We start from the raw sequence: 22,364 nt of genomic DNA on the forward strand, positions 1-22,364 counted from the left end.
GCACAGAGTGTCCTTAAGATATTCGATTCTCTGGTTGCCAAAAGGTTTCTGACACGGATGCAATTGTTAGCTCAAAGCCACCTAAGTGACATGCCCCAATCATAAACGTTTTTCTGCTTGTAACATTAACAAGTGCTAGGTGCTGGTTTATGCCAGCTGGTTGCAGTTTATCGAAGGTAGGCATCACAGTGCCCATCTGTATTATTGAAGTGCTTATATATATATTTCCATCAAGAGGTGAATCATAAATTTTTTTCCATTTTTCTTTGTTATGAAATGGAAATGGCATCATTTCTGCATTGCAAAATCACGACAAATTGATTTTACTACGGTCCACAATTTAGTAGGTGCTGCCAAAGATGTTTACACATCAAAAATTTAAAAATCTTCAAAAAAAAAATTAAACTTGTATTTAACAATTTTTTGTATCCCTCCAGTAATATTTATTTCAAGTTTGATTTGTTATTTTATTAAGTCTTACGACTTCAGGATTCTAGAGAATTTCTTCACTTTTGGCTTGTGTATCCCATATTATCTCGAATGCTGCTGCAACAAGATCTAGAAAAATTAGGCAAATGAGCTGAGAAATGGTAATTCAGGTTTAACATTGACAATTGCAAGGTGCTACATATGGATAGCAATATTTCCAAAGTAGCATATCAGCTGTGTGTATGGTATTATACTCAGAGTAGTGTAAAATGAAAAAGACCTGAAGGTAATTGTGCAATGTAGCTCTCTGAGCAGTACAGACTGGCTGCCAGTTCAGCTCGTTGTTTTGTCAGTGATATACAGGAATTTTGTTAGCGGAGATAAAGAGGTGATTATCCCATTGTATTAGTTAATTGTCAGGCCATATCTTGACTACTGCATCAAAGTCCGGAGGCCCCATTTTAGGAAGAATGTATAGCTACTGGAATGGGTATAGAGAATGGCAACGAGATTGGTGTGGGGGAACAAAGGGAGTGCTCTTCTAAGAAAGGTTTTAGTTCTGCAAATTACAAAATCTGGAGACTAGGCACTTGTGAGTTGATCTGATTGAGGCAGTCTTTGAATGGCTTGCGTAAACTCAGTTCTTATGGGATTCTTCCTCTTGCTCAGACTGTGCACATGAGGAAGCGCAAATTAAAATTGAAAAAGGGTGGTTGCAGAATAGATGTGCAGAAGTTTGCCTTTATCCATTGGGTGGTTCATTGTTGGAACAAGCTTCCATCTGTTTTTGTGGAAATGGATACTTTGAGCAAATTAAACTGATGCATTGGAGAATCGTCCCCTTTGGTTCTTCTCTAAGCCACAGCACTTCCGCTTCTTTGTGCTCATTGTTTAGCTGCTCTAGTCTAGGGCATGATTTTCATTTAAATACAATTTAATTGACAATGAAAATTAGATTAATAATTTAATTGAGAATTGACAATACTATACTAAGTTAACAGATTCCTAATACAGTGCTATATATTATGCTATTTAGGTTTACTTTATACCTTACGCTATCAAATCAGATATATAAAGGTTACTCTATTCGGTATCAGTCTGATATACTACTACTACAATAATGGCAAGTTTCAAATGGTACAAGATTCTGTGACTACTAATTAGTAAACTACAAAATGTCTATCTAAATTCAAAATAAATTAAGGAGCATAACTAGGACTATAAAGCTACTTCTAGAAAGTTAATTAATATGACAGTTAATTCAATAAAATTGCAAAAATTTAAAAAAAACTTAGCATTTGCTTGAGCTGTAAAATCTTTGCCCCGTGCATGCTATCAACTTGGTGTGGTTCAATTTTTGGAGAATAAAACTGAGTGATGTGGTTTTGTTTTTTTTTTCTTACATAGCATTCTTCTAATTATTTAGATAAATGAAAGTGAGTTTCATGGGGAAAAAATGTACTGTCTTCCCTGCATAGCACTCACACTTGGTTTCAATGGAACAGAAGCACAGTTAGCAGTTGCTCAATTATAAAACCCAATTTCTGGCATTTTGCTTACCTATGGCAGCATGTAGGATTTGTGAATGTATAGTGCTATGATTTATTGCTTCTCTCTATTGAATTACCAGAAACTACTCGAGACTGCTGGAAACTCTAAATGGAATGCATTTAATAGTTCAGTTTTGATTGATGATAAAAATGTGAAGGACTTCATGGATTAATTGCTAATTTTTAAGAATTAAATTCAGATGTTCAATTTTCAACATTCTCATGTGTATAGAAGTAATATGTGATTTTAGTACTTATTTTTATAAATTAAGACATTATTATTCATATTAGTTAATGACCTTATCATCAAATATGAATTTTTTCCTTTATTTCATGGTTCTTTTAGCAGTGCCATGTGGTTTACACAGACTATAGACCTGTGCCACTGCAGCACTACATATTTCCTGCAGGAGGTGATGGACTTCATTTGGTAGTGGATGAAAATGTATGTTTCTTGATTTTTCAAGTTAATTTGATTTAAAGCATTGAAAACAATTATAGCTAAGATAATTATTTTTAGATAACAATTATAGCTAAGATAATTGTTTTTAGCTAAAACAATTATAGCTAAGATAATTATTTACTTTGTATTTTAAGGTTATTCAAGAAAGAGCTATAAAAGCATATGCTTTCTATTTGAGAACTGCAAAAATAAATGAGAGTCATGAATGGGTTTTGCCTGTTGTACTCAGCAGAACTGAATTTCCTTTGCTGAATTCATGAGGGGCAGTTTTTACATTAATAGTCCAAATACCTGAAAAATATGTATAAAATATATACTAAATTAAAACTGAAAATATCCAAAAATGTACTACTGTACAGAACATAATTGACAAAAAAGATAAAATTGAGAAGAGAGATGAATTTATAGTGAGAGGAGATAATTGTAAAATGGATATTTGAAGGAAAAGAAAAGAGAAGGTTGCTTGTTGCAGTGATCTCCCACTTTCTCTTGTGGAGTTAGTTGTATGTTAGGCTTGATGTAGCTGAGTAGTCAAGAGCGAGAGTGTTGTAGCATGCTCCCTCTGAGTGGACTGGGATTCAAGCCCGTGACTGCTAAATTCGATTAATATTTGTATTGATGATTTATTGTGAACTCCACTGACCTGGTGGTCATGCCAGTGTATAAGGAAGAACATTTTTTTAAAAATCTTAACGTTGTTTTTGTTTTCTTTTGGCTGATGTTACATAACTTGGCCTTCCTTTTTTTTTTAATTTTTAGTGATTCATTCAAAATGATTTTTGTTCCAAAATTGTATTGTGATACTAGTTGGGAGTTACTCTTGTCAGTTAGAATGCTATCACTTACTTTCTTTTTTGGATTTGTTTTTGATTTCAGAAGGGTAGGTTAGCATTATCCATATGGTACAAGAAGAGCCCAGAGCTTTTGCTGCTCCATTAAAAAATAAAATTAAAATTAAGTTAGTCTATAGTACACAGAAGAGGAGAAGAAGAGATAACAGAAGAGGAGAAAAAGCAGTATGTACTAGAACTTAAGAACAATTTTGAGCTTCTGCAGACTGCTCAGGACCAAGATATTGACGAGAAATATTACAACTTTCTGAAAGTGATAAAGCCCAAGGAACCTATAGGTAAAAAGAAATCCAGAAGAAAAAAATTAGTCAAGAATTAAATAAATGAAGAGCAAGAAAAACACTGACAAGAAGAAAATTGAGTATAATGAGTTATGCAAAGCCATTAGAAAGAGACTCAGAGAGGATATAAGAAAATTTAACAAAGAAAAGTAGAACAAGCATTAAGGGAAAACAAAGGATTTAAATCAGCAGCCATGAGCAGTAATATAGAATGACAAATGATACTAAACTTGAAGTATCATTTGTCTTTCTAATCACTGAAGAATACTAGTATACTAAGATATTAATCGCTGAAGAATAGCAATGGTGTACTTATAAATAGCAGAGAAGGCATAATTCAAATAGCAGAAGACTACTATAAAGAGTTATACAAGGACCGAGGGAATGATGCCAGCAGTGGGGAAGATGGATTGCAAATTAGTAACACATATAACATACCTGATATCCTTCCTGATGAGGTAGAACATGCGTTGAATAAAATGAGGAATCAGAAAGCCCCGGGGTAAGATGAAGTTACTGTAGAGTTGTTATAATTGGGAGGAAGAGACGTGACATAAAAACTGGCAAGACTCTTCACAAAATGCATTAGAAAAGGTGTGATGCCTAAGGAGTGGAATAATGGAATCATAGTTTTGCTGCATAAGAAAGGAGATAAATCGGAAATTGGAAATTATAGACCAATTAGCTTGTTATCCCACATCTATAAGTTGTTCACAAGGGTCATTACTAACAGATTAGAAAGAATATTTGATGAGAATCAACCAAAAGAGCAAGCTGGCTTTAGGACAGGATTCTCAACTATGGATCACCTTCACATAATGTCACAGCTAATGAAGAAAGCAAATGAATATAAAACACCATTATGTCTGGCATTTGTGGATTATGAAAAGGCATTTGACTCCATACAGCATAAGGCAATGTTTAGGGCACCGGAAAGACAAGGGATAGATACCCCATATATTATGTTTGAATAAAATATATGAGAATGCTACCTTTTATAAACTAGACAAAGACAGTAATAAATTTAAAATTGAGAAAGGATTTCAACAAGGAAACACAATATCTCCAAAGTTGTTTACTGCTGCCCTTGAGGAAGCTTTTAGAAGATTAGACTGGTCGCAGAAAGGAGTCAATGTGAATGGGGAATACCTAAACCATTTACAATTTTCAGATGACATTGTGGTCATAAGCCACGATCCCAAAGAATTAGAGGAAAATCTTAATCAGTTATGCAGAGTTAGTAAGGATTTTGGACTAAAGATAAATATGGCTAAAACAAAAGTAATGATGAAAAAGTATGCCATAGAAAGGGATATAATGATTGAAGGACCAGTAATTGAAGAGGTGGGGTCATATACTTATCTGGGACAAGTCATTAGCTGTAATAACGATAAATGGCTGGAAGTCAAGAGAAGAATAAATTTTGGATGGATAGCATTCAGGAAATATAGTCACATACTGAGGAGCAATATCCCAATTTGTATGAAACATAAAATAATGAACAAATGTATACTCCCCAGCATGACTTGTGGAAGTGAAACTTGGGCACTCACCAAAAGAATGGAAAAGAAGCTGAGAACTACACAGTGAAGAATGGAATGAATTATATTGGGAATCAGACTGTTAGATAAGAAGAGAAACACATGGATTAGGCAGCAAATTCAAGTAAAGGACATTCTTATCAAAATTAAAGAACTAAAATGGTCTTGTGCAGGACACATAGCTCGAAAACATGATGACAGATGGACTAAGAAAGTAACAGAATGGTACCCAAGAGGTGCTAAGAGCAAACCTGGAAGACAACAACAGAGACAGATGAAATTCACGAGTTTGTGCATAGTAAACGGTGGCCAGTGCTCAAAACAGAAGGAACTGGAAAGTTGCTGGATCGGCCTTCATCCTGCAGTGGATTGAAAATGGCTGATGATGATAGTACACTTTTTGAGAATTTCTGTTAATAGCAGAATCAGGTAAATCTGCTATACATATGTATCAAACTTTTACCTCCTTTCTAACCATAATGCTTGAGGTGCTTGGAAAGCATGAAATCAAGCATGAAAGAATACAAATTAAAGGAAACTGTGAATCCTGTGAAAAAGGGCACTGTTTTTAAGAAGGTTTCATCACCAATAAAAATAAAATTTAAAATGATAGAACCAAGAATCCAAATAGTGGTCTTAATGCATGCCATCAGTTGGTCCAAATGTCAGAATTGTGAAGAGTGCTCCATTCATTCAAGAGAAGTAAGATTTATGATATGTAATGGAAGAATTTAAATTTTTCAAATTAACTTTATATAATAAATGGAAGCATAAACTTCTCACCACTCACTCACCCACCAGAGAGAGAGAAGAGTGATATTTTCTAAGCTGATTTGACTGAAGAGAAATGCTGGAACCATATTGGCAGTTTCTTTAAAATAGTAAATATGGACTTAGTAATCACGAAACACTGAAACTGTGTGATTATACTACTTTAGTGTAAATTCCTTCAGCAATCCTATAACATCTTGATATCTAGGAAATTTTATGCAAGAAGGCAAAATATTTTTATTCAGAAATGTCCTCAAGTGAGGATTGGTGTACAGGTAACCCTTGTATAACATGGCAGTTAGGTTCCTATAAAATGTCAGGTTGTGCGAAACCATGTTATACGAGACTAAGAAAAAGTACAAAAGGGGGGGGGGGTTACGTTCCAAAAGCTAACAAAAATGCACTATTTTGTTAACAAAACTAACAAAAATACATCATTCTAGATTTGGTGTATCTTCTACTCTCTTTAAAAAAATCAGTAATCTGGGTTTGTTTGCTTTTGCATGATAAATCTTTGTGAATTTTATTGTATGGAACTAAGCATTTTTGAAGCTCCCTTTTGAACTTTGGGCTCCTTTCATTCAAGAATTTGCATTCATAAAATAAGATTCTAATTGCTCAACTAACTTTATGCCTCCCAGTATGCTTTTTAGTGTAAAATTTGGAATTTTCATCTGCTCTATCATCCTCTGAATTGATTTGGTTTACCTCCAATGCCATTTCCACCAAATCGACTTCGCCAGTCTCTTTCAGGCGCCTCCGTAGCCAGGTGGGAAGGAGCAGCAGTGCGTAGCACACGCTTCTTGATTAGACCAGGGTTCGAGCCCGTCACCACCAAATACGGAGGATGCGGAAAGGTCAGGGAATGACCACCGCATATCCCGGAGCAATATGGCCTTAGTTGCTAATGCTCCAAATAACAAACAATGCCAGTCTCTTTTACTACCAAGTAATTCTTGATTGTCTTTAGTAATCATATCTTTTTTATTTTTATTTTTTTAGGAGCATAGCTTTAGGCTTCATTCTAAGGCCATTTTACTCTGTGTATATTGTCTATAAATTGCATGTGTCCTGAGGTCGATTTTCTGGTTTGCTGGATGAAAAACCCGAGATTCCCGGAGGAAAAAACCATGCTGCCCTTGCCTGGGCCCAACTAACTCAGTCACATTGTGAAAAAGACCCATAAAAATTGCTCCCATGATCGACAGGATTCAAACTCAGGTCTCCTCCCCACCTGAGTGGGGAGGAGAGCAATTCTATGAACTGTGCTACCCACGAGGGCTTGAGTAGTCATATCATCAAAACCTTATCCCTCCTACTGATGTAGCAAGTTTTACTATCGCACCAATTCCATTTTCTGCCGGTTCGGCCATATTTCCTGAATGAACTGACTATGGCCATACATTTTCCCACATGCATTTAACGTTGAGGGTTTTACTTCTTTCACCGATAAAGTTATGATTCTGGTACAGTCCACAATTGAAAAATGTTTCCATGCCTCCATTATTACTTCAATAGATTCGGAACCAATTTTTTCCAAAATCCATTGTAACGATTTTCTGAAGTAATGAGTTTTAAAGGTGGATATAATTGCCTTGATCTTATGGCTGAATGAAAGTAGTTGTATTAACCTAGTACAACTGTGGTTGTATGAACATAACTTCAATGTTTGGATGACTTAAATCTTTTGGTGGGTGTGCTATCCGATAGTAATAAAACTTTGAAATCTAGATTTTTCTACAAGTTCAAAGCACAGAACGTAACACAGAGATTTCCCAACAAAATAAAATACACAGATTTCTCAATTTTTTTTGACTAGCAAATCAACAGCAGGGATTCAAAAAGAGTTGAAATGTTGAAAAATTACAGGTGACCCTTAACGCTGATAAAACAGAGCGCTAAGCGAGGTCCGCATTCCCATAAGGTAACATATGTATTTGTAAGTTGTGGTCGATGCCATAGGATATTTCCTAATCAATAATAAACGGTAGTGAAAAGGTGCACAAATGTCGGTCAAAAAATATTTGTACATATAAAATATTCTGCATTACATACGTATATAATTATGTGGTAACTACTTACGTATCAAAATTAAACTTAAAATTCCAATTAAAATCATGAATTTAATTGATCTAAATGGATTTTAATTTATTTAATTTAATTGATGAATTTAGTCATGAAAAATGTGTCGATTTTGGGTTGAACTTTGGCCCTCTTCTAAATAAACTAAGAGGGGTATTAATTTTAAATCCCCCGCAGCGTTACCACCCAACAATAAAGTCACCCGATCCTTCGCTGCTTTGAAACCTGGCATGTTTTTTGCTTCTTTCAATATGAAACTTATTTTAGGCATTCATTTCCACAAAAGTCCTGCTTCATCTATGTTATAAATTTGTTTAGAATTATAACACACAATACCCCTCTTCAATAATTTTAACAAGTTCTTTTTTGAAAGTTTCGGCTCATTGATCTGCACTTGCGTCTTCTCCCTAGATTTTAAATCTATTCAACCAGCCCTTACCAGTTTTAAATGGTTCCACATTTTTTTTTTTTTTTTTTTTTTTTTTTGGTGAGTTTTCTTCAGATCATCATATTGGCTAATCTCTCTCTTTCTTTTTTTTTTTTATAATATTTAACTTAACTGAATTCTGCATTGGACATTATCTTCAATAAAATTAGTTAATCTTTTCCATTTCAATCCTAATAGCCGGCCTAGCCCTAGTTGCTTGCAGTGGAACAGCTATCTTTCTCACTGCTAAAATTAATTCTTTATATTTTTATAATTGTTCTTACAGTTAAACTTGCAAGTCCTAAATTATGGCACACATCCGCTTGTCACTGACGGGAATCGATTCACTTCAAAACGTCTAATTTAACTTTCAAATTCAGTCTTTTTCTTACATTTATAGTCTTCGTACTGCATCCAGACGTTGCTTTTTCATTCTTATTGGCCATTATTAACTCTTCGAAAATCTAACTGCGTTGGTTGCATTAATTACGATACAATGTTCAAGTAAACTGTCCGTTATACATGATGTCTAATACTGTACTGAGTGATGACTAGACTTCCGATAAATGCATATAATGCAAATATTAGAAGCAATATACTTGATCATTTTTTAAAATGTTGATATCGGAACTACGTAACAAGTCACTGTACTGCAATTAAATTAGCTTGCGAGAAAATGTCACTGAGCGTGGGAAAATTTCTCAAGTCGGCATGGGGAAACGTTTTAATGCTGTTTTGCTATTCGTTTTCAAGCTATCGACTCCATCAAATGAAACGATTTCATTAAATATGCCAAAAATGCAATCTGTAAAAGAGCGTTATAGTGATCTGTGACAGCGTTATAGTCAGATACAGGTTATAATATAAGAACAGCATTATAGCGAATCAGCATAAAGCGTACTGCGTTATAACGGGGGCCTGCTGTACATCCAACATATTAGCAGGGTTTCCCCGCACAAATGCTCAAAAATATCCTGTTATGCGAGGTTTACTGAAATTCTCTAACCGTGTTATATAAGTACCGTGTTGTGCGAGGATTGCCACATTTATCAATCGTGTTGGAGCGAAACCGTGTTGTAGAAGTGCCATGTTATATGGGAGTTGCCTGTATTGTCAAATTAATAAAGTGCTATAAAATTAGGTATTGTCCACAAGCAGCAAAAAGATTTTATAGCAGTATTGCTCTTAAATCTTTTCAGTGTAATTTTATTCAGAAGATAACTGAATTAGAAGTGCTTTCTGAGAAGCTTTGTTTGAGAGTTTTAACCACAGAAAATTTTAGTTCATAAAATGAAGTCTGCTCTAGGTTGCAGGTTCAGTAAAATGCAAGTGGTACTGTGGTCATGTGCATGCTCCACCAGAACCCAGATTATGTTTATTGTGATAGGAGAATCACAGGAACCATGGATGGGCTAGATCTTCAGAGGCTGCAGAAAGGTTGAGTAAATAGAGAATTTTTTGTTGAATGGTTTCATTCTGAATCTGTTTGTTTTAAAAAACATCTTATAGTGTCAGAGAAATCTCTGTAATTCTTGATAATGAACCATGTTATGGATGAGTGAAATGGGAAGGGCTTTTTTTTTTTTTTGCTGATGCTGTATAAGTTTGTTTTCTTGATCATATGCCACTATTAATGCTAATGCTACTCACACAGACAGAAGATACCACAAATACTACATATTGGCCAGTAAATCAGAATGTCTTATAATGGGGGATTTTAACTTTTCAGATGTTGATTGGAACTTGTGAGTTGGTCACTCACACACTAGCAAGACTTTTCTGGATTTATTGGATGACTGTTTTCTACAGCAACATGTTCGAGAGGCAACCAGAGGGAGTAATACTCTTGATATGATTCATCAGCAGTGATTCTTCATACATTAAGAATCTACAGATAAAGGAACCACTAGGTGGCAGTGATCACAGTGTACTGATGTGGGATTTACTTAAAGAAGTAACTATCATTTACTTAAAGAAGTAAGGGGAAGGGTTTTTTGCTTTCGTAAAGATGACTGCAGTGGTCTGAGACAATTTTTAAATTCTATACAATGGGATCAATTGATGTTACAAACTATGAATTCTAAATGGGAAGTCTTCAGGGACTCATTCTTGGAGGGTACTAGGCTTTTCATATCAACTAAGAAATACTGTTCAAGGTTTAGGACTAAATGGATGTTAGATGAATTTATAAGGCTCTTGGCAGAAAAGAGAAATGCATGGGATGCATATAAATTATGAGGTGACACAGAAGCCTATGGCACTTATAAGCTAGTCTGTAATCAAGCCACAAAGGAGGTTAGGCAGGTGAAGGAAGATTACGAGAAATCTTAGGCAAAGGATGCAAAGAGTTCTTTACTTATGTAAACTCTAGAAGGAAAGGGATGAATCAGATTAGTCCACTTAACATAGAACGTTTGACTGTTGATGATTATGCTCAGGTAGCTGATAAACTGAATGAGTATTTTGCATCCGCATTCGCAAATGAGGAGTTATTCAAGGAAGGGAATGCCAGAGGTTTATCAAACTCTAACAGGGAGCTATGTGATTTTATAATAACTGAGAGTAAAGTGGAGGAGAAATTGTTGAAGTTAAGCACGAGGAAGGCACCTGGGGTGGATGGGACCTATACGGTTTTATTAAAGTAGGCAGCAAAGGAAGTAAGCAAACTCTTAGCCATAATTATAAAAACTTCCTTGTAGTCAGGGGTGGTCCCCATGGACTGTAGATGTGCACATATTTCCCAAGGGATGACATGGGTAATTGCAGACCTGTCAGTCTAACTTCTGTACCAGGAAAAATAATGGAGTCACTGGTTAAGGAAGCAATTCAGGATCATCTACACAAGACTGCAGTTATAATTCAGACGCAGCATGGGTTTGTTAAGGGGAAGTCTTGTCTGACAAATTTGATTGGATACTATGATGTGGTCACAAAGGAACTGGATGCAAAGAATAATTTTGGTATCATATACTTTGATTTTAGGAAAGTTTTTGATATTGTTGCACATGGAAGACTACTATACAAATTGAAGCAGTATGACGTTAAGGGCAAGTTGATACAATGGATAAAAGGACGGTTGAATGGGAGAAGACAGAGAGTGGTTATCAATGGACACTGCTCTTCATGGACTAATATTATTCGTGGAATCCCGAAGGGTTCGGTGTTGGGCCCTTTGTCGTTTTCGCTATTTATCAATGATATTGATGGAGCTAAGTTTCAGACGATATGAAGCTTACCAGTGTTGTTAATCACAATAATGATGGTATGCTATTGCAACAGGATCTGGAAAAGTTGAGCAGATGGGCTGAGAGGTGGCAACTGAAGTTTAACATTGACAAATGTAAAGTACTGCATATGGGTAGCAGTAACCTCAGAGTAATGTACCGTATGGTACTACCCTTCGGGTAGTGGAGAATGAAAAGGATCTGGGGGTAATTGTGCAGGCAGATATGAAGTTTTCTGAGCAGTGCAGACGATCTGCAAGAGTAGCTCATGGTTTCTTGTCAATGATATACAGGAATTTTGCTAGCAAGGTTAAAGGGGTAATTGGCCCAATGGTTAGGTCCCACCTTGAGTACTGTATACAGGTCCGGAGGTCTCATTTTAGGAAAGATGTAAAGTTGCTGGAACGAGTACAGAGAAGGGCAATGAGGTTGTGAGTGGAACAAAGGGTTGGTGTTACCAAGATATACTTAAGTTCTGCAAATCACAGCTTCTGGAGACTAATGCTATATAAGCTTGCTTTCTTTCATCATATGTCTGTACTAATGCTAATACCATAATATCATGCAATGAAAGAGAACTTTAAAAGGTGTGGAGTTTTTGCCTGGGATTCACATTACCAGAACTTATTCTGACTTCCTAGAAAAATTTATACCCAAAATTGAATGATTTTCTGTGAGCTTTAGAAACTGAGGATGAAGTTGAGGACAGTGTAGAAATAATATCACATGATAAGCAGAATAAGCCAAGAAGATGAAATGAGGTGGAAAGATATTACAGTTTGGATTAGTGACAAAAATAGAAAATGATCCTGAATTTCAGACTCTTAGCAAAATTGTAAATAACATTTTATAAGATGAAGAAGAGGAAAATGAAAGATTTAAAGAATTTTATATTTTAATACCTGTATTGGCTGCAGAAAATAACCAGTATTCAGGAAATTAAACTTAGAAAAAATGCAAAGCAAAAGCATATAATTTTTTTCATTCTGAATTTATAATCCCACTTAATACCATTTCAGAATATAGAATCTTAAAATTCTTAATACACCTTAATGCAGTTCTGTGTAATTATATTTCAATAGGTTGATAATTGTTACCCATATTGGAACCGAAATTGTTTTAAATTTACTTAAAGGGTGATTTTAAAGAAGAGAATTTCAACATTGCCATGGCTGTTCTTCAGAATGCAGGAGAAGCTGCTAAAGGAGATCAGGGATTGAAAGGCAGAAAGGGAGGCTTCAAAGGTGAAATTTAAGTTTTGTAGCATATTACTTCCTTGCTTTTAAAGATTTATTTTTCCTGTAATGAAATTCCCTTATTTTATTTATACTATTCAGAGTTTCTCAGAATTCTTTATATGCCTCTCTTTTTATTTATAAAGTAGAAATAGCCTATATTTTCATTTTCACTATGTTAATTATAGCAAGTAAGTATTATAAACTACTAGCACCTAATAATTGGCGACATTTCTGGATTCCACACATAATCCTGTCATCAGGTCTAATGAAGAAATAATTGGTTACATTTTCCTGATGACAGCATTCAATATGGAATACAGTAACATTGCCAATTATTAATTAGTTTTATTATCTTTGTGGGTTTAACAGTGCACCTTTAGAGTACCAGGTGAAATTCTGGTAAAAGCAAATCAAGTGCGGTAGTGAGTCCGTCGAAGATGATCCACGGCCGGGAAGGCCGGTGACAGGACCACTCTAAAAATGGGCAAGCTGTGGAAACTGTTCTGCTGAATGACAGATGTTTAAAGGTGTCCCAAATCTCTAGGGAATTTGACGTATCTGAGGGTACAGTTATAACCATCTTCCATGAACATTTGGGGATGACTAAGGTCAGTTCAAGGTGGGTCCCCAGCTTTCTGACCCCTGTTCAAAAACAATTCAAACTATGGTGTTGTGAGGAGAATTTAGAGCTTTGTGGAAGAGATCTTGAATTTTCATCTCCAGAATCTTTATGGGTAATGAAACATGGGTTCATCACTGGAATTCTGAGACAGCAAGAATCAATGCAATGGAAGCACAAGTCTTCTCCCACACAAAAAATTCCACATACAATCTTCAGCTAGCAAGATTATGGCCACCATTTTTGGGATGCTGAGGGAATTTTGTACATTCACTACTTGGAACACAAGCAGACAGTCACAGGGGAGTCATATGCATCCCTACTGTAGAACCTAAGGGAAGTCATAATGAAAAACTTTCCAGAGGTGTGTTACTTTTTCTCGACAATGCACCATTGCACAATTTACATGCTGTTGGTGCTGTTTTGAGAGACTGTGATTTTACAGAATGTACCCATCCACCTTACAGCTTGGATCTGGACTCCCCCTCCCCAGTGACTATTTCCTGTTTCGACATCACATGAAAAATGTAAACAGCTATCGCTTCTTGATATTAATGAACTGAAGTTTGCTGTTTCTGAATTTTTTGATGGATATGACAAAGAATTTTAGCTGCCAGGTATTTCCTTATTGCCAACAAAATAGAACAAGTGTATTGAAGTTCAGGGGAGTTACATTGAAAGAAAAATAAAAACAGATTTTTGCCTCTATCTCATTTCCTTCATAGGTAGGTAGATAATTTATTGAATGCCCCTTACAATTATTGAAAATGTTAACAGAGCAACAAAGGATACCAGGGCTGGCTTGATGCACAATTGAACTGTTCCCCAGAAAAGGCCACCAAAATTTAGGGGACATAAAATGCCCCGAAAATTCACTGATTTGCTGTAAATTTCAAGTTGGAGAGGGTGCACCAAAAAATCTTGCACAGGGTGCTGATAGACCTCAGGCCGCTTCTGCTTAATTCCATGGAGTGGTCTTTTATCCCAGTATTCAAAATTTTATTATGTAACCACAAGAAATAAGTCTCATCTAATATAAGCAAAGCTTTTTAAGACATCTCTATTTTTATTCCGGACTCCTGTAAATTGTGTACAAAAATTCAGGCTCAACTATCTTATAGGCAAAAAAGAATGTCTGAGTGCAGAATTTGCCTGAGATTTCTGCTGATGTTTTTAAGCTCTTGTATTGCCTAGCTGAGTGTTTTTTTTTTTTATTTTTTTTTATATTTATGTAAACCCCAAACACGAGAGGTATTAGAACCTATAGTACTTGGTACTGTGCTTTGGTTGGATATTGTGCATTCCTAACTGTTTCCATTAATAATGTAAAAACTAAAAACCATTTCCAATTTATACAGTCCATTCCGGTTATTTGGGACACATCGGGACTAGTGCATTTTGGCTCGATTAAGAGGCTGCCCCAATTATCCGCAGTTTCACGTAAATAGTTAAAAATACAATGGACCCTGCTTTACAATTGGTTCGCTGTACAATCAAATCACGTTACGATGGAGTCACATAGTAAAGTACTGTTCACTATACGATGTGTAAGTGCCGGTCATTATGATCACATTTGTGATTTGAATTTTAATTCTATTAAACAGCGATTCTAATTAGCGAAAATAAGAGGAATATTATCTACAGGCTATAAAAGTAAAAATATATTCAGCACAAATTTGCCCTTTATTACCTTACCAATTAAAAAAATTAAATGATAAGTGAAAATCGGAAGAATATACGTTATAATCGGAAGTATATAAGTGATAATCGGAAATATATACGTGATAATCGGAATAATTAATATATACTGTTATATGTACATACTGACTAGTTGACATTTCTGTTCACTTACATTTGTAGGTGGGTGTTAAAATTTAAAACAGTAAAAAGATGAGCACTCAATAACAAAGAACACGGCACACACAAATTGAAAGTAACACGATATGTACAAGTGAGAATGAGTAGAAGTGTAAACACATTTCACCATAATAACCCACAGAATTCCAGCTGTCGGTATTATCGCAAATTCAATAAGATTTGAGTTTGTTATCCATTTATGAGAGATTGCACTAACAGAAAAGCCCAATAAACAGGTGACTGCTAATTGTTTTTATTGTTTTATGGTTGTGACCTCCAGAAATCCGACTGAACCATGTGGTACGGTCGGAGACAATCGTTGGGTAATCTCCAGTGCTGCGGTCTCCTGCCCTGATTAAACGGCATGCTGTCCCAATTAAGCAAAGTAAACCCTGGCTATTTTCTCAATTGGGCTCTGTTTTTTAAGATTTGTCTCATATAAACAGCAGCCCCGATTAACAGGTGGCCCAAATAACTGGAATCCCCTGTATTACGGCTAAGTTAAAGGTCTGTTACATGCTGGTATTTGATCACATCTTGCCATATTAAATTCTTGTTTTGCCTTTGTATATTAATTACACTGTTCATCCCGTAAAATGTTATGAAAATGAAAATACCCAATCTTGACTAATTTTATGTTTCTGAACACGAAAATCACATTAAAAATTGTCGATTGGCTCTTGTTTTCGAATTACAGTTGGGGTCTCATATTAGCGAGTTACTATACATTATTAACTACATCTCTCGGCAAAATGCATGGCAACACCAAAGTTTCAATACCACCCCCACTCTTATCACGTGATTGGCGACTGTCTCCTCACTCTGTATCACATGATAGGTTGTTGACTCCTCAAATGCATATTCAAGTCTGTTGCAGTAATCCTCAAATACAGCTAGGTTTTGGATGATTTGTTCTTGGTTAACAGTTGTTCTCTGTGAGATTCCTACTTTTTATGCGGTATTTGTGTTGTTTAAGATTAATATGACCTGTAATTATGTGAATAGTCTGGATGACTTCTGTTACATATGTGGAGAAATCGCGTTGGCTTCAAGAAAGCATCCCTTAACTCGGGCCATAAAAAAGTCCTACTTCTTTTACTTTGGGTGTAGGTGATCAGGACAAGAACTGGGCTCCATTCATGTGCTACCTGTTTATCAAAACTCAACACGTGGGTGAATCGAAAGGGATGTTTTATGCCTTTCGTAGTGCACATGATGTGGAGGAAGCCAACAAATCACATCACTGTTACTTCTGTATGGTGCCTCCTATTAGAAAAGGGATGACAATGAACAAAAAGTGGACAGTGACATACCCAAATATATCATTTGCAACTCTTCTCGTGCATTACGGTGAAGTACTACCTATTCCCGAACCACCCAACTATTTTTCTGTACACTCTGATGAAGATGAAGACACTGAGCATCAACTTGATATACACGAAGAAGTACAGCATCTGTCTACATCAAGGGATTCACTGTTTTGTCTAAACCTTTATCCTTCTGAACCACATAAGATCCCAGAACACGAGCTTAATGACCTCATCAGGGGATCTCAAAATGCAGAAGAATAAGGCAGAACTTTTGGCCTCGAGTGGAATCTTCTAGATAATTCTGCGAAAGCGATAACATTTCGTACATGAAATAGACTATGATAAATTCTATCAAACATAAGGTGAACTCACCCTTTGTAAGGATATTGATGGTTTAATGGCAGCAATGAACATGTGGCATGTTACCGAAGAATAGCAACTATTTATAGATGCTTCTAAGGTTAGCCTTAAGGCTGTGTTATTACACAATGGAAATATGTTGCCTTCATACCTCTTGTGTATGCTGTCCACAAAAAAGAAACATGTGCAAACATGGAGAACACAAAAATAAACATATGCAAACATGGAGAACATTCTGATAATGTACCATCTTAGATGTACATTTTCATGAGTATGAGTGGCAGATATGTGGTGATTTAAAGGTGATTGCCATTTTATTAGGACTACAAAAGGGTTATGATAAGTATTGTTGCTATCTTTGTGAGTGGGATAGTTTTGCCAAGTATGTAGTACGAAAAGAGGAGTTGGCCTCAACGAAAATCATTAACACTTGGAATGCAGAATGTAGGTAGTATTTGAACCTCTGGTAGATCCAAATAAATATTTGCTTCTATCTGCACATCAAACTGGGTCTCATGAAAAATTTCATGAAGACTTTGGAAGTAAATGGTCCTGCATTCAAACACTTGCAAGAGAAATTCCCAAGGCAGAGAAGTACAGAGAAGCTTATGGCAGGAATTTTCATTGTTCCACAAATAAGGCAACTTTTCAAAGACAAACAATTCAAATGTGTCCTTAGCGATAGTGAGAAATCAGCATGGAAAGCCTTTCGAAATGTTTTGACTTTATGGTTTTTTAGGAAATGTTAAAGCCAGCAACTACAGACAGCTTGCAGAAGATCTCCTTACAAGCAATACACTGGATTAGACTGATAAAATCAACTTGCCAGATCGGACTTACACTGGATTAGACTACCTGTGTGATCCACTGGATTGGACTACCTTCCAACCCCCATCATATTGGGCTAGAAGAATCTGAAATACCTGATATGACTTCCTCTTGCAGCTATGCTGCCAAGGTACCTACTGGCAATCCAATACTCCCTTGCACGACTTTCTTTCCACTTCCTGGGGGAAGGGGCCGATTCTCTGTCTCCTCCTGGTGTGGCATGGGCCTGCCCCACTGATCTTCCCACGGGTTGCCTTCCCTATTGACTTCCTACTCTGACTTACCTCCCCCCCCAGTCTTCAGTCTCCCACTCTACTCTGGCTAAATCAACAGCGATTGTTCCATTTAAAGCATCCAAATTAATGCGCAAACCCTCTCGACCTAACAGCATCTTATTTTTATTTATTTTTTTTTGACTAATAGGTCCTAGCCACTGAAATCTCAGGAAACTAGGTGGCAGGACCTGCCAGAGTACTTATTTAAAAATAACTGGAGTACCTGGTCTGCTTCCTGGAGGTCTGATTTATGCCTGGCCCAGGTCTAGCTCATGGGTTTAGGCCCGGGCCGGGCATAAATAATCGTAGTGAATTGTTATTTTGTACTTCTGTGGGCTCTTTCTTACATATATTTTTTAAAATATTTTTTTAATGTATTTAAATTCTTAAAGGTTTATTAGAAAAAATGTGTATCATTCGTCTTTTGACACTTTTAATTGACCAATAAGGAGCATTTTTAGAAATATCTCTAAAATTCACCAAAATTTGTACACTTTTGTGGAAATGACCCATCAGCTCCAAAATAAATTTTAGTGCAGCCCGATTAGCAGTGCATGACCATCAAACCAATTTAAGTATGACAGTGTTGACTCTATTTTATTTCTGCACAATTTGCAATAAAAAGCGTGTAAAGAGGTGACTATTGATATTCGTTTTGGAATTATATTAAATATGGTACATTGAAAATTTATTACACTTTCTTTTTTTTTATAATTAATATTGATAATTATTTTGGATAATTATTGTTACTGAATTTCGAATCTGAAAGTTTAGTTTATTATTATGAAACTTCAATGTAATTCTAGCGATTTTATTTATATAAAAAGTTTCAATCGGGGCAGGATATAATTCTGTTCGGGGGGGGGGGGATTAATTTGAAAAACACAAATTCGGGGTCGGGCCTGGCTGGGTTGTTTAGACTTCAGGTCAGGTAAAAATAAAAAATGTAAGTCCGTGCAGACCTCTACTGCCTCCATGGGGCTTAGTGTGGGCAATGTTGGGCCTCAGCAGTGGTCCAGCGGCTAAATGGCCAGATGAACAATGGTACACGACACTATACCCTACAACATCCATACACTTTTAAATCTCTCGCCTTTGCAGCGTACTGTAACACATGACAATATGTACTACACGGAGATGGGGAAACCCCTGGTGCCGTTAGACCCTAAACAGACTTTACACTTTATTTCTTACAAAAAACTGGGGTGAACATGTCATTGAAGATGCAATCACACCTGGATTTCTTCCTGCCAAACTGTGATGCCATCAGCGATGAACATAATGAGTGCTTCCATCAAGACATTGCCACAATGGAACAAAGATACAAAAGCAAACAGAGTGCCGCCATTTTAGCCGATTATTGTTGGATGGTGAAAAGGTATGTTCCCGAAGCTGAATACAAACAAAAGGCGAAAAGGTTCTTTGTTTGATACAGGTGTGTTTGTAGCTACATCTTACTGACTGCCATATAAATAAAAAAATACCATGTATAAATATAAAAAACTACTTTTTTCGAAAACAATAGCCAATCTGCCATTTTGAGCACTATTTCTGTATTTAGCACCCCAAAATTTGTAAATATAAACTTACTTTCATGCCCATAACAATATATGACCCAAAATTTGTTGTTCAGTGTTATCAGTTGCATATTAATATATGCTTCAGCTGTGCTTGGTTATGAGGCTAGTTGTCCATGACAAACTAAATGGCATGAATCAGCCAGAACAGAATGTGCAACACCACGATAAATCCCTTAGCAGTTGAAAACTGTTAATTCCTATGGCCACACTCTGGATATTAATTAAATATATAGTAATGTTCTTGTTTTTTTTGTTTTTTTTTCCCCACAAGACTTGTAACTTGGTATTTTAATCTTCAACTAATATTGTCAAATATTCCATTTTTTGTTTAATTGTTAGCACAGTTGTCCTTTGCTCTGTAGTCATTTCACCTCTTGTTCACACAGTTAAATATTATATAATCTCTCACAGTGGAATGGCCTGAAAATATGCAATTTAATACAGAGTCATTTTAGAATTTATGAAGGGCCAGAAATGGTGGACCATTGGTGTTAAGGTCTTCTATCACTTCAGCAATAATTTTAACTTTAGCTAATAATTTAAATTTTAAATCTTTAGCTAATAATTTTAATTTTAATTTTTCAATTACTATGACAAAACACTAGACATGAAAAGAAATTTCATATTTCCAATCTGCTAGAAGCAATTGCATTCTTGTAGTAATTATTATAATAATTACTATAATAATCCATTTTTCTGCTCACTGTCATGACATAGTGAGCAGAAAAATGAATCTTCCATCATTTTTACAAAAATATAACTGTTTCTGCTGTGAAATTAATAATATTTTATAAGATCATGTGAATTACACGAAATTTCATTGTTTGTCTCTTTTAATGTTTTAACATTTAGTTTTTGCATTTCATTTACATTTAGCATCCACAGTATTTGGTGATCATACTGATGTTTCATCTCTCAAGTGTGCAGTGACTTTATTAGCAGGAGACAAACAAGTAACACGTCTTCTTCCGATGGTTGATGGAACACACAGAGGCGGGCAGCAAGCAAATGTTTGTTTATTGACCGTATGGCTCACGGTAAGCTTAACGCGCGATTCAAATCTTTTTTAACTATTGCATAAAAAAAAAAAAGATCGTGTTAACTGGAAATCTGCATCGTGTAAAGTGAAAAGTGGTATAATTTTTCAAATAGCGTTAACTGAAAATCGTGTTATGCGATGCCTGGCTGTATATCCTATGCTTGAATCAAATTTTAAAATTTACAAAAGAATTACCTGTCTTTTTTCATAGAGTGATTTCTCTTAAAAATTCTCCAAATCTGACATCTATTTCTCACAGATTAACATGATTAAAATCTATTTTCGTTAAAATGTTTTTAATTGTGTTCAACCCTGTAAGCTTACAATTGACCAGATAATCCCCCCCCCCACCCGGATCATAGGTGAAGGGATCATTCACCACGAAACTTTGAGTGACTAAAAACATTGTGTCAAAGTTTTAAAATAAACACCACAAAAAATCAACGAATATACTGATGATGAATAATTCCTAAAAACAAAGATGAATGATTTACTAAAAAACTTGGCTTCCTTATGGTACAAAACTTTTTGACATACTGTCGTGATCACAGATAGGAAACAAACTGCCTAATGTCAACTTTCTCCATGCTATTTATATTCGAGAGATTATTTGTTAACACGCATGCGCACAAAGGTCCACGAATTCGAGATGAGAAATTGTTGACTTACATTAATTGCTTTATTTTGTTCTCTCATTTCTATAGTCTCTGCAATTAAAAGTTTAATGTAATTATGCTGTATGTTTAAAACTTTTGCCTCATTAAATAAGAAGACGTGATCCTCATTTATCGAATAGAAAGTTAGCTCAGATGTCGTGGCACTTATTGCCCTAACAGATGCAGCATATTGCTTAAGACTCATTTTCAAAAGGCACCTTGTGATGATCCCATGTATGAGGCGCCACAGTTTCCCATGGAATGTTATATACTACATCATGTAATTCTGTAACTGAAGAGAGGGCAGAAAGTTTTTTTTAATATGGAATACAGTTTCTGAGTGGGTTTTGCTATTACTCTAAATTCAGTGTCTTTAAAAAGAATACTAAGCTATCATTGTTGGATGTACGAAATCATAATAAAGTGTTTTTCCTTAATACTGTTACTTTCTGTGTTATCTAACCTTTCTTTGGCTTGTAACCTAAGTTTGTTTATGTTACAAAGCAAGTACCCCGTGTTTAAAAACCTGTATGTAAGTTCATTAATTCCATAATCTAATGCAGTATGAGTCGTATACTTATGTACGTTTGTGAATTGATTTTAAATAATGGAATGTTTGTAAGTGAAAGGACAATAACTCGTATAATGTAGGAACATTCCTATATTTGTAGGTTTTTGTTATATTTTAAACTACAGTTTATCTCTCTCTCTCTCTCTCTCTCTCTCTCTCGTTAATGTAAAGTTAAAAAAAAATTATTGTCTTGGTGTGTGTATCCTCCAACGTAAATCTTAGCCTCCTGTACATGTTATTGAGCATTCCTAAAATAAGGCGTCTTTGTAGCCAGGTGGGAAGGAGCAGCAGTGCGTAGCACATGCTTCTTGATTAGACCGGGGTTCGAGCACATCACCACCAAATACCGAGGATGCGGAAAGGTCAGGGAATGACCACCGCATATCCCAGAGCAATATGGCCTTAGTTGCTA

The 22,364-nt window shown here is 35.7% G+C and overlaps 1 protein-coding gene across 2 annotated transcripts in view; it reads left to right on the forward strand.

Annotated features, from left to right (window-relative positions):
- Positions 1-22,364, forward strand: part of Mtr4 (exosome RNA helicase Mtr4) — a 499,068-nt gene that overhangs the window by 124,741 nt on the left and 351,963 nt on the right. For both annotated transcript variants that reach the window (XM_090371841.1, XM_090371842.1), the window contains exons 8-9: positions 2,326-2,424; positions 12,755-12,863. In XM_090371841.1, the coding sequence (XP_090227967.1) occupies positions 2,326-2,424; positions 12,755-12,863 (208 nt within the window). The remainder of the gene's footprint in view (positions 1-2,325; positions 2,425-12,754; positions 12,864-22,364) is intronic.

The sequence above is a fragment of the Mastigoproctus giganteus genome, chromosome 4 (assembly GCF_048544385.1).
Source record: "Mastigoproctus giganteus isolate SK-2022 chromosome 4, ASM4854438v1, whole genome shotgun sequence".
NCBI lineage: Eukaryota > Metazoa > Arthropoda > Arachnida > Uropygi > Thelyphonidae > Mastigoproctus > Mastigoproctus giganteus.